We start from the raw sequence: 16,528 nt of genomic DNA on the forward strand, positions 1-16,528 counted from the left end.
TGGAGGTGGTGGTGACCTTGAATCGACCTCGAGTCTCTGGGTTTGTCGCGCAGCGCGCTAACTGCTGCGCCACCACTCCCCACACACCTCGATACTCAACTCACCCCTACACTCACCCCTACACTCACCTCTACACTCACCTACACTCACCCCTACACTCACCCTTACACTCACCCCTACACTCACCCCTACACTCACCCTTACACTCACCTCTACACTCACCCCAACACTCACCTACACTCACCCCTACACTCACCCCTACACTCACCCCTACACTCACCTCTACACTCACCCCTACACTCACCCCTACACTCACCCCTACACTCACCTACACTCACCTCTACAATCACCTCCAGGGACAAAGACTCCCCCACTCCCCCCCTCACCCCTTCCCCCCCTCACCCCCTCCCACCTCCCCCACTCACCCCCTCACCCCCTCCCACCTCCCCCACTCACCCCCTCACCCCCTCCCCCAGTCACCCCCTCACCCCCTCCCACCTCCCCCACTCACCCCCTCACCCCCTCCCCCAGTCACCCCCTCCCCCCTCCATAGAATCCGAGGACCCCTCCACCTGTAGACGCGGAGGGTGGGGGGCATTGGGTGGTGGTGCCTGTCGCCGTGGTTACGTAAATATATAATACAATATATATAATACAATGAATATAATACAATATATATAATAATACAATATATAATAATACAATATACAAGAATACAATATATATATAAATAATAATATAATCATTGTGGTCGTGGTGAATACGTAACTTGTACCTGCTGTGTTTGAGTCTCACACACGAGTAGCCACCACGCCTACTCGGTGAGTGGCCCCGCCCACCCTGGCGGCAGTAGCCCCGCCCACCCTGACAGTAGTCCCGCCCACCCAGACAGTAGCCCCGCCCACCCTGACAGTAGCCCCGCCCACCCGGGCAGTAGCCCCGCCCACCCTGGCAGTAGCCCCGCCCACCCTGACAGTAGTCCCGCCCACCCTGGTAGTAGCCCCGCCCACCCTGACAGTAGCCCCGCCCACCCTGGCAGTAGCCCCGCTCACCCTGACAGTAGCCCCGCCCACCCTGGCAGTAGCCCCGCCCACCCTGGCAGTAGCCCCGCTCACCCTGACAGTAGCCCCGCCCACCCTGGCAGTAGCCCCGCCCACCATGGTAGTAGCCCCGCCCACCCAGACAGTAGCCCCGCCCACCCTGGCAGTAGCCCCGCTCACCCTGACAGTAGCCCCGCCCACCCCGACAGTAGCCCCGCTCACCCTGACAGGAGCCCCGCCCACCCTGTCAGTAGCCCCGCCCACCCTGTCAGTAGCCCCGCCCACCCCGACAGTAGCCCCGCCCACCCCAATAGTAGCCCCGCCTACCCCGACAGTAACCCCGCCCACCCAGACAGTAGCCCCGCCCACCAGATGCGTGGCCCCGCCCACCCGGACTTGCCACCAAGACAACGGTTCCGCCTTTGTCTTTCTCGTGCCAATGTTGACGCACCGCGCCGTGGTTACTCATTTGAGGCTGAGTCGACCTAGACAAGGTGCCAGGACCGGTTCAGATAATCGCTATCACTGATGTGGTCACACAGAGACAAAGCTCCCCCGGGTAGACTCTAACGGGCTGTAGGGGGCAAGTGCTGTTAGTAGTGGCGAGTAGCAGCAGCGCCTACGAAGGCTACCGGCACTGTGGCACACGAGGGGGTGGGTGGCTACCAGCACCACGCCGCCTTTGTCTCCGTCGTGGCAATGTTTACACATTGCACCAGGTTACTCGTTTGAGGCTGAGTCGACCTAGGGGAGGCCCAGGATCGCGGTTCAAATACTCGAACTCTGCGGGCTCGTGGCGCCCTCATTGCGAGCGCGTGGCGCCCTCTCGAGTCTGCAGAGAGGAACACGTGGGTCAGTGTCGCGTGGGTCAGCGTCACGTGGGTCAGCGTCAAGGACGATGGAAATATTATCAGAGGATGTTGTTTGTTTGCATTCTGACCACAAGTATTGTGGTTAATGCAGTGACGTGATTCCTTGTCAAAGGTTTCAGTTTGGTGTTTCAACATCTGAACACAGCTGTTTTGTTGCCAGAAAAAAAGGGGAAACCTCTTCTCACGTGGATGAGAGATCACCCAGGATAGAGACAGAGAGGAACACGTGGATTGGAGGGTAGAGACATCATCACCATCACATTGATCTTCCATCCAGCAGTGGAGAAGCCTTGGTGATGGTGATGACAATGAGAGGCTGGGAGTGGAGCACGCGCAGGGTAGAGGCACCACCACCGCCATCACCGCCACCACCACCGCCACCACCACCGCTCCTCCGCTCACGTCTCTGCACTGGCTCCGAGTCAATCATGGAGTGAGTGTACGAGCAGAACCCGCTGGCTGATTGCTGCTGCTGGTGACCTTACAAGGCTCTCAATGGGTTTGCGACTTCGCGATATCGACAAGAAGTCCGGGCCGTGTTCACTCCCCAGCGAGGTCAAGGCTCTGTTAACTGGGGTGATGGAGGCTTGTCGGTTGAGTGAGTGGGTGGGTGAGTGAGTGAGTGGGCGAGTGGGTGGGTGAGTGGGTGAGTGAGTGGGTGGGTGAGTGTGTGGGTGAGCGAGTGGGTGGGCGAGTGGGTGAGTGTGTGGGTGAGCGAGTGGGTGGGTGAGTGGGTGAGTGAGTGGGTAGGTGAGCGAGTGGGTGAGTGGGTGGGTGGGTGAGTGTGTGGGTGAGCGAGTGGGTGGGTGAGTGGGTGAGTGTGTGGGTGAGCGAGTGGGTGAGCGAGTGGGTTAGTGAGTGGGTAGGTGAGTGGGTGGGTGAGTGAGTGGGTAGGTGAGTGGGTGGGTGAGTGGGTGAGTGTGTGGATGAGCGAGTGAGTGGGCGAGTGTGTGGGTGAGCGAGTGGGTGGGCGAGTGAGTGGGCGGGTGAGTGGGTGAGTGAGTCGGTGAGCGAGTGAGTGGGTGGGTGAGTGGTTGGGTGAGTGGTTGGATGAGTGAGTGGGTGGGTGAGTGGTTGGGTGAGTAAGTGGGTGCCGCTGGCTAGACGTCATGGTGAAACAGGAAGCTGAGTGCGTAAGTCTTCCTTGCCAGTACAGAGCGTCTCCATCACCAAAACGCCTACCGTGCCTCCCTGTTGACAGCCCACGGTAACCGGTGTCCCGTGCCACCAGGACAAACCAGTCGGGGATCTCGGAGCTGCAGTGGTCCCCAGAGGCATCTCCAACTTGCTGACCACTGCCCCACTGCCTTGTGGGTAAACTTTGGCAAGGGGAGAAAACCCCGACTCCAAATCTGTGGTGGGGACCCACAGGTGCAGGTCAAGGAGGATGTGACTGGGGCCATCTCGCCCAATTCTGCACGTAGGCAGCGATGGAGTGTAGGTCGCCGAGACACGAATTGGGCAGCATTGTGTCTCCTGGGCAGCTCCCATCGCATCTGAGCAGCCCCTGCAACAGCTGACCCCTGACGGGGCAGGGCCACTCACTCTGGGTGGTTCACCGCCACCATCGAAGCGTCCCATTCAGCGGCCGAAACTCAAGGAAATCCAAGACTCGTTTACCACCCTCAAATTGCTTCACGGAATGTCCGCACTCTCTTGGACTCCCAGCGAAAAAACTGACAGGCCGCACAGAAGGACAGCCCTCATGGCCCATGGACTCAGGAAATACGACATCGACATTGCAGCACTCAGTGAAACCTTCTGATATGGAGAATACTCTCGCAGAGGTTGGTGAGGGCTACACTTTATTCTGGAAAGGTCTTTCGTTGGATGCTCGCCGCCTCCATGGAGTGTTGGCATTCGTGAGCGGCTGATGATGTGGCGCATACCCTGGGTGGGGGACGCTCTGCCACGCTCATCAGTGCTGATTGGCCAACACTGGACGCAGACAATGGCGCCAAGGAGGCCTTCTATAAGGCTCTCGACATTGCCATGAAACACACACCGCATACCGACAAGCTGCTCCTCATGGGAGACGTCAACGCCAAAGTGGGCTTGAAACACCAGCTCGTGTACTAGGCCGGCATGGGGGTTGGTAAGCAGAACAGCAATGGGCTGCGGCTACTCTCCCCATGCTCCAATCCCCACTTAGTGGTCACCAAAACCCATTGACAATTGATGGACAAACACACAAGACCACGAGGCAACACCCCTGCTCCAAACACTGGCACCTCCTAGATGACATCATCGTCCGTCAGTGTGACCAAAAGGAAGTGCTAGTGACCCGAGGGATACGTGGGGTGGAATGTTGGACTGATCACCATATGATCAAAGCCAAGCTCCACATTGAGATCCGTCCACGCCATCCAAGTAAGGCCCCAAATAAGAGACTTAACTGCAATGCCCTCAAAATCAGTCGGGTACACCAAAAAATGTCACCAAGACTGGTTCGCCGAGAACGCTGCCGACATCCACACATTCCTACAGAACAAATGCCAAGCCCACAAAGCCGTCCTTTCCAACCCAGACTTCCCCACTCTCCAATCCTCCCTCTACAAGGCCAAAGCAGAGTCCCACGGTGCTCTCCGTACCATGGAAGACACCTGGTGGGTCCAAGAGGCAGATGAGATCCAAAAGCCTCGCGGACGCAAACACCCAAGTGTTTTATGATGCCATCAAAGCTCTCTATGGCTCCCAAAAGCATGTCATCGCCCCGGTCAGGTTTGCTGATGGCAACACGATTTTCAAGGACCACCAAAAGATCTTGGAGAGATGGGCGGAGCACTCTGACAATCTCCTCAACCACACCAACCCCACAGACCCGCTCATCCTCGACACACCCCCAGATGTGACGCCCATTCATGAACTCGACACCCCACCACAGTCTTCTGAGGTCCACCAGGCGGTCAAAGACCTGAAAAACAACAAGAAAGTGCTGGACCCGACGGCATCCCAGCGGAGGTCCTGAAACACGGGGGATGCCTCCTCCTTCGCCGCTTGCACCTTCTCATCAAGTCCATCTGGCTGTCCGAAACCATTCCATAGGAATGGAGGAATACAAATATTGTAGTTATCTACAAGAAGAAGGGTGACAAAGCGGCTTGCGGCAACAGCAGAGGTATTTCTCGCCTTTCAGTCGCCGGGAAGGTCCTTACCAGGATAATGCTCTACCGGTTCGCAGAGCACCTATCCGAAAACATCCTCCCAGAATAGCAGTGCGGCTTCAGGGAAGACAGGAGCATCGCCGAAATGATCTTTGTGGCAAAGCAAATGCAGGACAATTCTGGGAGAGAAAAAAAACCTCTTCATAGCTTTTATCAACCTCACGAAAGCATTGACGAGAGACAGTAGCTCATCAAACGTGGGGTGCCTACCAAGTTTCTGCGCATTCTTAAACAGTTCCAAGACGAAATGCATGCCGAAGTGGTGCTTGGAGGGCTTCAATCAGAGCCCTTCAATGTGGACGTCGGAGTCAAGTAAGGCTGTGTTCTGGCTTCAGTTCGTATTCAGCATTCTCCGTGCTGCCGTCACAAGCCTGTCACACAACTCCCTCAACTCAATCGACAGAATCCAGCGGCAGTACCATCTTCAACCTAAGACGCCTCCAAGCCTACACAAAAACCGGAACTCAACAGATGTTTAAACTGCAATATGCAGACGACTCTGCACCCCTGGCTCACACCCCAGAATCCATGCAACACGCCTTCAACCCGGTCTCCTCCTTCTATTGCTCAACTCTTATCCACGTCCCCCTCGCTCCGTACCTTCAACATCAGTGATGTTCACCTCACATTGGTACCCCCATTTCATCTACCTCGGTTCTGCCCTCTCCACTACGTGTTTCCTCGACGACGAAATCCACACTCGCGTCAACAGAGCCTCCTTTGGACGCCTCCGGGCCAGGGTCTTTGCGAACCGTAACCTCAAGACCCATACCAAGGTGGCCGAGAGACCTGGACCCCCGTATAGGCGGCACATCAACATCCAGGAAGCTTTCCACATCAGATGCCTCCAGCGCATCCTCGGGCTACCCTGAGAGGACAAAGTAACCCTACACTGAGATCCTCGCCAACAGCAAGTCGTCCTGCATTGAGGCAAGCGTGGCACAACGGCACCTCTGCTGGCTCTGCCACGTGATCCGCATGGCCTGATCACCACCTCCCCTGTCGAGTTCTCTAAGGCCAACTCAGCGCAGCCGAACGCTCCGCGGGTGGACGGGAAAAGTGCTCCAAGAACCACAGCAAGGACCCGCTGAAGCGCTGTAACATCAATCCCTCCAGCCTGGAACCCCTGGCGCTGGACAGGCCCACCTGGCGGGCCACCTGTGCCAAAGGGGTTCAGGACCTGGAAGACGCCATCTCACGGAGGAGATGCGAGGGACGCACCCAGAGACACCAATGCGCAGCTGGGATGACACCATCCGACACCCAACACACACTGCGTGTCCCAGCTGCAGCAGCAAAGTGCGGCTCTCGCAGCAGCCTTCACAGCCACATGAAGTGGCAAGAGTGCCAAGAGCGCTAACCCATCCCTACTCCCCATCCACAAAAGGAGCAGCGCCACAATCGTCTTCGATGGATAGTCAAGAAGGGTGGGTGAGTGAGTGGGTGGGTGGGTGAGTACGGACAGCCAGATGGACTATCTGTCAACCACGTTATGTATGCCGCTAATCTGGTAATTGCTGCTCACTCAGAGGAAGAGTTGGAGGCGCTGCTGCTGAACCTGGAGCGTGCCACTATGAAGTGGAGCCTTCCCGTCAGCCCCACCAAAACTAAGCACCTGCCTGGGTATTTTGTACCATCAGACACTCCACCCCCAAAACTCCCAATTGGTCATGGGACAGTTGTGGAGAGAGTGGAGAGTTCCTCATACCTGGGCAGTGTGCTCATGACCGGCTCCGGTTTGACAGCAGAGGTCTCACTCCGAATCAGCCGAGCAGCATTATCTTTTCATCGGTTGCGTAACGCTGTGTGGAAGCTACCTGATCTGTCGCTCCGCACGAAGCTTCAAGTCTTCTCGGCCACAGTCATTCCCTCCCTTCTCTACGCTTGCGAAACGTGGACCACCCTAATGGAACATCTTCGCTGGATAGAAACATTTCGGCTGGCCTGCCTACGATCCATCCTGGGGTTAACCAGGATGGATTGTGTGAGGAGCTCACAAATTCTTGAAAGATCTGGACAAAGTCTCATCGGTGAGCTCCTCCGGCAGGCAAGGCTGCGTTGGCTGGGTCATGTAGCCCGCTTGCCCACCCACCGCATGCCTAAACAGCTTTTGTTCGGCCGGATTGAGGGGGCTAAACGGGCGCGGCACGGGCTAGTGTAGAGATGGAGTGATGTGGTACAAGACGATGTGGAGCTGAGTGAACTTGCTGATGACTGGTACCAGCGGTGTCAAGATCGGCCTCTGTGGAGGAGGCTCGTGAAGGACGCTGCTACTGGGCAATTGGAGGCAGTCAACCGTCCAAAAGCAACGGAGGGCGGAGGAGCGACGCTCACAACAACGAGCGGAGCGACGGGCGGATAAAAACAGCAAGTTAGCACAGTAGGGGGCACAGGTGGTGCATCAGCCAGTCATCTCGGTCATCTCAGTCAGTCGACCCGTGGCACCTGCTGGGTCTGCCCCGTGATCTCCTGCCAGCGGGCGTTTGATACTTCACGTGGCCTCAAGGTGCACATGGCCTGGCACAAGCGTCGTGGTGACGTCACCGCCACTTAGTGGCGAATGGCGGTTGTTGAGTGAGTTAGGTGAAATAAAAACACAAATCTAATATACTTAGAAATGTAATGTAATACAACAGAGAGTCGGATAACACATTGACTGTTATGTTATCCGACTCTCTGTTGTATAACATTACATTTCTAAGTATACTAGATTTGTGTTTCTATTTCATTTGTACCTGATGATGATTGCTTGTGTTGCAATCGAAACGTCGTCGTATGCTAGTATTTAATTTATTATTTTCTCTTCCTACGTGACTTTACCGAAATAACCAAAGAGTAATTCCTGCAACCACGAAAGCTCCAAATTAAGTATCAGTTAGGTGAGTTAGGTGAGTGCATTCGTTTATCATCGGTTGTATTTAACTTGATTCCTCGGTGTGTGTCTGGGTCAAATCTTGTAATCAACATTTCGTCCACTTCCCGTTGTCCAATCAATTCCACATTTAGCACACGGACTCAGATCCGGTGACAATGCGTGCCTGCATCAACATCGGCATCAATTCATTGGCTACTTTAGAGCAATTTACATTGTGTATGGACGCCTTATTATTTGTATATATATTTGTGTGTAGAGGAAAAACGCCACGGTCCCTAAGCTCTCGAATCGCCGCGCGCTGCCCTCGGGCGCGAGTTACTGGCACCCTCCTCACTCCACACAAACAAAAGTGGTACATTGCAGATGAATTTATAAAGTCATCAATTAATTCAAGTAACCGTTGATGTGGGATAAGGCGCCGCATCATTGGCGTACGTCTCGACCGTGAGTTAAACGAAGTTGTTAATAAACGCGTCGTTGTTTTTAAAACAACTTGCTTAAGGAGAATTATTTTAAGGATAATTATTTTGGCTGGCGACTTTCGAGCGCAGGAATCGATAAAAGTCGACTCCTTTACACGACACTTTGCCGAATCGATTCTCGCCACGTGTTAATTCACGGTCCGGGGTTCCCCCTCCCCCGACAATTCAGATGCCGGGCGCAGTCCCCCTCCACCCCCGCCCCCCTCAAGTCGCGGGCGCCACGATTCAGGTTCTGGGGCCCCCGACACCCCCACCCGCTAATTCAGGCTCCGGGGCCCGCGACACCCCAACCCGCTAATTCAGGGTTTGGGGCCGCCGGAAGCGGAAACTGCAAACCGGTGACCCCTGACCCGGCGCGCGGGAGACGGAGTGAGAGGCGAGGTGAGGGGAGGCGAGGTGAGGTGGTGGTGGTGAGGTGAGGTGAGGTGGTGGTGAGGGGTGGCGAGGGGAGGTGGTGGTGAGGGGAGGTGGTGGTGAGGGGAGGTGGTGGTGAGGCGAGGTGGTGGTGAGGCGAGGTGGTGGTGAGGCGAGGTGGTGGTGAGGCGAGGTGGTGGTGAGGCGAGGTGGTGGTGAGGCGAGGTGGTGGTGAGGCGAGGTGGTGGTGAGGCGAGGTGGTGGTGAGGCGAGGTGGTGGTGAGGCGAGGTGGTGGTGAGGCGAGGTGGTGGTGAGGCGAGGTGGTGGTGAGGCGAGGTGGTGGTGAGGCGAGGTGGTGGTGAGGCGAGGTGGTGGTGAGGCGAGGTGGTGGTGAGGCGAGGTGGTGGTGAGGCGAGGTGGTGGTGAGGCGAGGTGGTGGTGAGGCGAGGTGGTGGTGAGGCGAGGTGGTGGTGAGGCGAGGTGGTGGTGAGGCGAGGTGGTGGTGAGGCGAGGTGGTGGTGAGGCGAGGTGGTGGTGAGGCGAGGTGGTGGTGAGGCGAGGTGGTGGTGAGGCGAGGTGGTGGTGAGGCGAGGTGGTGGTGAGGCGAGGTGGTGGTGAGGCGAGGTGGTGGTGAGGCGAGGTGGTGGTGAGGCGAGGTGGTGGTGAGGCGAGGTGGTGGTGAGGCGAGGTGGTGGTGAGGCGAGGTGGTGGTGAGGCGAGGTGGTGGTGAGGCGAGGTGGTGGTGAGGCGAGGTGGTGGTGAGGCGAGGTGGTGGTGAGGCGAGGTGGTGGTGAGGCGAGGTGGTGGTGAGGCGAGGTGGTGGTGAGGCGAGGTGGTGGTGAGGCGAGGTGGTGGTGAGGCGAGGTGGTGGTGAGGCGAGGTGGTGGTGAGGCGAGGTGGTGGTGAGGCGAGGTGGTGGTGAGGCGAGGTGGTGGTGAGGCGAGGTGGTGGTGAGGCGAGGTGGTGGTGAGGCGAGGTGGTGGTGAGGCGAGGTGGTGGTGAGGCGAGGTGGTGGTGAGGCGAGGTGGTGGTGAGGCGAGGTGGTGGTGAGGCGAGGTGGTGGTGAGGCGAGGTGGTGGTGAGGCGAGGTGGTGGTGAGGCGAGGTGGTGGTGAGGCGAGGTGGTGGTGAGGCGAGGTGGTGGTGAGGCGAGGTGGTGGTGAGGCGAGGTGGTGGTGAGGCGAGGTGGTGGTGAGGCGAGGTGGTGGTGAGGCGAGGTGGTGGTGAGGCGAGGTGGTGGTGAGGCGAGGTGGTGGTGAGGCGAGGTGGTGGTGAGGCGAGGTGGTGGTGAGGCGAGGTGGTGGTGAGGCGAGGTGGTGGTGAGGCGAGGTGGTGGTGAGGCGAGGTGGTGGTGAGGCGAGGTGGTGGTGAGGCGAGGTGGTGGTGAGGCGAGGTGGTGGTGAGGCGAGGTGGTGGTGAGGCGAGGTGGTGGTGAGGCGAGGTGGTGGTGAGGCGAGGTGGTGGTGAGGCGAGGTGGTGGTGAGGCGAGGTGGTGGTGAGGCGAGGTGGTGGTGAGGCGAGGTGGTGGTGAGGCGAGGTGGTGGTGAGGCGAGGTGGTGGTGAGGCGAGGTGGTGGTGAGGCGAGGTGGTGGTGAGGCGAGGTGGTGGTGAGGCGAGGTGGTGGTGAGGCGAGGTGGTGGTGAGGCGAGGTGGTGGTGAGGCGAGGTGGTGGTGAGGCGAGGTGGTGGTGAGGCGAGGTGGTGGTGAGGCGAGGTGGTGGTGAGGCGAGGTGGTGGTGAGGCGAGGTGGTGGTGAGGCGAGGTGGTGGTGAGGCGAGGTGGTGGTGAGGCGAGGTGGTGGTGAGGCGAGGTGGTGGTGAGGCGAGGTGGTGGTGAGGCGAGGTGGTGGTGAGGCGAGGTGGTGGTGAGGCGAGGTGGTGGTGAGGCGAGGTGGTGGTGAGGCGAGGTGGTGGTGAGGCGAGGTGGTGGTGAGGCGAGGTGGTGGTGAGGCGAGGTGGTGGTGAGGCGAGGTGGTGGTGAGGCGAGGTGGTGGTGAGGCGAGGTGGTGGTGAGGCGAGGTGGTGGTGAGGCGAGGTGGTGGTGAGGCGAGGCGGTGGTGAGGCGAGGCGGTGGTGAGGCGAGGCGGTGGTGAGGCGAGGCGGTGGTGAGGCGAGGCGGTGGTGAGAGGCGAGGCGGTGGTGAGGCGAGGCGGTGGTGAGGCGAGGCGGTGGTGAGGCGAGGCGGGTGGTGAGGCGAGGCGGTGGTGAGGCGAGGCGGTGGTGAGGCGAGGCGGTGGTGAGGCGAGGCGGTGGTGAGGCGAGGCGGTGGTGAGGCGAGGCGGTGGTGAGGCGAGGCGGTGGTGAGGCGAGGCGGTGGTGAGGCGAGGCGGTGGTGAGGCGAGGCGGTGGTGAGGCGAGGCGGTGGTGAGGCGAGGCGGTGGTGAGGCGAGGCGGTGGTGAGGCGAGGCGGTGGGTGAGGCGAGGCGGTGGTGAGGCGAGGCGGTGGTGAGGCGAGGCGGTGGTGAGGCGAGGCGGTGGTGAGGCGAGGCGGTGGTGAGGCGAGGCGGTGGTGAGGCGAGGCGGTGGTGAGGCGAGGCGGTGGTGAGGCGAGGCGGGTGGTGAGGCGAGGCGGTGGTGAGGCGAGGCGGTGGTGAGGCGAGGCGGTGGTGAGGCGAGGCGGTGGTGAGGCGAGGCGGTGGTGAGGCGAGGCGGTGGTGAGGCGAGGCGGTGGTGAGGCGAGGCGGTGGTGAGGCGAGGCGGTGGTGAGGCGAGGCGGTGGTGAGGCGAGGCGGTGGTGAGGCGAGGCGGTGGTGAGGCGAGGCGGTGGTGAGGCGAGGCGGTGGTGAGGCGAGGCGGTGGTGAGGCGAGGCGGGTGGTGAGGCGAGGCGGTGGTGAGGCGAGGCGGTGGTGAGGCGAGGCGGTGGTGAGGCGAGGCGGTGGTGAGGCGAGGCGGTGGTGAGGCGAGGCGGTGGTGAGGCGAGGCGGTGGTGAGGCGAGGCGGTGGTGAGGCGAGGCGGTGGTGAGGCGAGGCGGTGGTGAGGCGAGGCGGTGGTGAGGCGAGGCGGTGGTGAGGCGAGGCGGGTGGTGAGGCGAGGCGGTGGTGAGGCGAGGCGGTGGTGAGGCGAGGCGGTGGTGAGGCGAGGCGGGTGGTGAGGCGAGGCGGTGGTGAGGCGAGGCGGTGGTGAGGTGAGGCGAGGTGGTGGCGAGGTGGTGGCGAGGTGGTGGTGAGGTGGTGGTGAGGTGGTGGTGAGGTGGTGGTGAGGTGGTGGTGAGGTGGTGGTGAGGTGGTGGTGAGGTGGTGGTGAGGGGAGGCGAGGTGAGGTGGTGGTGAGGGGACGTGGTGGTGAGGGGTGAGGGGAGGCGAGGGGAGGTGGTGGTGAGGTGGTGGTGAGGGGAGGTGGTGTTGAAGGGAGGTGGTGGTGAGGGGAGGTGGTGGTGAGGGGAGGTGGTGGTGAGGCGAGGTGGTGGTGAGGTGGTGGTGAGGGGTGGCGAGGGGAGGTGAGGTGGTGGTGAGGGGAGGTGAGGTGAGGTGGTGGTGAGGGGTGGCGAGGAGAGGTGAGGTGGTGGTGAGGGGAGGTGGTGGTGAGGGGAGGTGGTAGTGAGGTGGTGGTGAGGGGTGGCGAGGGGAGGTGAGGTGGTGCTGAGGGGAGGCGAGGTGAGGTGGTGGTGAGGGGACGTGGTGGTGAGGGGTGAGGGGAGGCGAGGGGAGGTGGTGGTGAGGTGGTGGTGAGGGGAGGTGGTGGTGAGGGGAGGTGGTGGTGAGGCGAGGTGGTGGTGAGGTGGTGGTGAGGGGTGGCGAGGGGAGGTGAGGTGGTGGTGAGGGGAGGTGAGGTGAGGTGAGGTGGTGGTGAGGGGTGGCGAGGGGACGAGAGGTGAGGTGGTGGTGAGGGGAGGTGGTGGTGAGGGGAGGTGGTGGTGAGGGGAGGTGGTGGTGAGGCGAGGTGGTGGTGAGGCGAGGTGGTGGTGAGGTGGTGGTGAGGGGTGGCGAGGGGAGGTGAGGTGGTGGTGAGGGGAGGTGGTGGTGAGGGGAGGCGAGGTGGTGGTGAGGGGAGGCGAGGTGGTGGTGAGGGGAGGTGAGGTGGTGGTGAGGGGAGGCCAGGTGGTGGTGAGGGGAGGTGAGGTGGTGTTGAGGGGAGGCGAGGCGAGGTGGTGGTGAGTGGAGGTGAGGTGGTGGTGAGGGGTGGTGAGGGGAGGCGAGGTGAGGTGGTGGTGAGGGGAGGTGAGGTGAGGTGGTGGTGGTGAGGGGAGGCGAGGTGGTGGTGAGGGGAGGCGAGGTGGTGGTGAGGGGAGGCGAGGGGAGGCGAGGGGAGGTGGTGGTGAGGGGAGGCGAGGTGGTGGCGAGGGGAGGTGAGGTGGTGGTGAGGGGAGGCGAGGTGAGATGGTGAGGGGAGGCGAGGGGAGGTGGTGGTGAGGGGAGGCGAGGTGAGGTGGTGGTGAGGGGAGGTGAGGTGAGGTGGTGGTGAGGGGAGGCGAGGGGAGGTGGTGGTGAGGGGAGGCGAGGTGGTGGTGAGGGGAGGTGAGGTGAGGTGGTGGTGAGGTGAGGTGGTGGTGAGGGGAGGCGAGGGGAGGCGTGGGGAGGTGGTGGTGAGGGGAGGCGAGGTGGTGGTGAGGGGAGGTGAGGTGGTGGTGAGGGGAGGTGAGGTGAGGTGGTGGTGAGGGGAGGTGAGGTGAGGTGGTGGTGAGGGGAGGCGAGGGGAGGCGAGGTGAGGGGAGGCGAGGGGAGGTGGTGGTGAGGGGAGGCGAGGTGGTGGTGAGGGGAGGTGAGGTGAGGTGGTAGTGAGGGAGGTGAGGTGAGTGGTGGTGAGCGGTGGTGGTGAGGGGAGAGTGAGGGGGAGGGGAGGCGAGGTGAGGTGGTGGTGAGGGGAGGGAGAGGTGAGGGGCGGTGAGGTGAGGTGGTGGTGAGGGGAGGCGAGGTGGTGGTGAGGGAGGTGAGGTGAGGGAGAGGCGAGGTGAGGTGGTGGTGAGGGGAGGTGAGGTGGGTTATGTTGTTGATACTGCGATTGTTAATGTTGATGATGTTGATATTTATATTGTTAATGATAACATATTGGTGATCGTTGATATTGCTATTGTTGTTGATGTTTATATTTCTATTGTTGATGTTTATATTGTTATTGATGTTGTTGCGTGGTTCACAGGAGGAATAGGAGGAGGATCAGCAAGCGATGGCGCTGGTCCAGGCTGACCCCGCTCAGCTGGTGGTCGGCGGTGGGGGGGGCGGTGGGGCGGGCGGCCCCGGCCACGTCTCCCTCAGCCTCCTCATGGAATTCCTGCTGCAGAAAACTTACCACGAACTGCTGGTCCTAGCAGAGCTGTGAGACACACCACGACACACTACACACACACCACACACACTACACACACACTACACACACCACTACACACACACTCACACTACACACACTACACACTACACACACTACACACACACTACACACACTACACACACACTACACACACTACACAACACTACACACACTACACACACACACTACACACACACACACACACACTACACACACTACACAACACACCACACACACACTACACACACACACACACACTACCACACACTACACACACACACACACACTACACACACTACACACACACTACACACACTACACACACACTACACACACTACACACACACTACACACACACTACACACACACTACACACACACACACACTACACACACTACACACACACTACACACACACTACACACACTAACACTACACACACTACACACACACTACAACACACACTACACACACACTACACACACACACATCACACACACTACACACACAGACACACACTACTCACCACTACACACACTCACACACTACACACTCACACACACTACACACACACTACACATACACTACACACACACTACACACACACGACACACACACTACACACACACTACACACACACTACACACACACTACACACACACTACACACACACTACACACTACACACACACTACACACACACTACACACACACTACACACACACTACACACACACTACACACACACTACACACACACTACACACACACTACACACACACACTACACACACACTACACACACCACTACACACACACTACACACACACTACACACACACTACACACACACTACACACACACTACACACACACTACACACGACACACACTACACACATACTACACACACACTACACACACACACACACACTCACACACACACTACACACACACACTACACACACCACTACACACACACTACACACACACTACACACACACTACACACACACTACACACACTACACACACCACACACACACTACACACACTACACACACACTACACACACACTACACACTACACACACTACACACACTACACACACACTACACACACTACACACACTACACACACACTACACACACACTACACACACACACTACACACACACTACACACACTACACACACTCTACACCACACACACACTACACACATTACACACACACTACACACACACACTACACACACACTACACACACACTTACACACACTCCACACACTACACACACACTACACACACTACACACACACACACTACACACACTACACACACACTACAGCACACTACACACTACACCACACACTACACACACACACTACACACACTACACACACACTACACACACTACACACACACTACACACACACACCACACACACTACACACACACTACACACACACTACACACTACATACACACTACACACACCACTACACACACTACACACACACTACACACACACTACACACACACACTACACACACACACTACACACACACACTACACACACACTACACACACACACTACACACACACTACACACACACTATACACACACTACACACACACTACACACACACTACACACACACTACACACACTACACACACACTACACACACACTACACACTACACACACACTACACACACACTACACACACACTACACACACACACTACACACACACTACACACACACACTACACACACTACACACACACTACACACACACTACACACACTATACACACACACTATACACACACACTATACACACACACTACACACACACTACACACACACCTACACACACACTACACACACACTACACACACACACTACACACACACTACACACACTACACACTACACACACACACTACACACACACTACACACACACTACACACACACTACACACACACTACACACACACTACACACACACTACACACACACTACACACACTACACACACACTACACACACACTACACACACACTACACACACTACACACACACTACACACACACTACACACACACTACACACTACACACACACCTACACACACACTACACACACACTACACACTACACACACTACACACTACACACACACTACACACACACTACACACACACCACACACACACCACACACACACTACACACACACACTACACACACTACACACACACTACACACACACTACACACACACTACACACACACCACACACACACTACACACACACTACACACACACTACACACACACTACACACACACTACACACACACACTACACACACACACTACACACACACTACACACACACTACACACACACTACACACACTACACACACACTACACACACACTACACACACACTACACACACCACACACACACTACACACACTACACACACACTACACACACACTACACACACAC

At 58.3% G+C, this 16,528-nt stretch overlaps 2 protein-coding genes across 2 annotated transcripts in view; one reads left to right on the forward strand and one right to left on the reverse strand.

The window, feature by feature from the left end:
- The window catches only part of LOC144737226 (uncharacterized), a 140,356-nt gene that overhangs the window by 68,204 nt on the left and 55,624 nt on the right, over positions 1-16,528 (reverse strand). The window lies entirely within an intron of this gene.
- LOC144737228 (mediator of RNA polymerase II transcription subunit 14-like) overlaps positions 8,732-16,528 on the forward strand; it is a 69,572-nt gene continuing 61,775 nt past the window's right edge. Inside the window, 2 exon segments of the mRNA XM_078619950.1 lie at positions 8,732-8,829; positions 13,864-14,039. Of these exon segments, the coding sequence (XP_078476076.1) occupies positions 13,891-14,039 (149 nt within the window). The 5' untranslated portion in view covers positions 8,732-8,829; positions 13,864-13,890.

The sequence above is a fragment of the Lampetra planeri genome, chromosome 66, assembly GCF_965212315.1.
Source record: "Lampetra planeri chromosome 66, kcLamPlan1.2.h2, whole genome shotgun sequence".
NCBI lineage: Eukaryota > Metazoa > Chordata > Hyperoartia > Petromyzontiformes > Petromyzontidae > Lampetra > Lampetra planeri.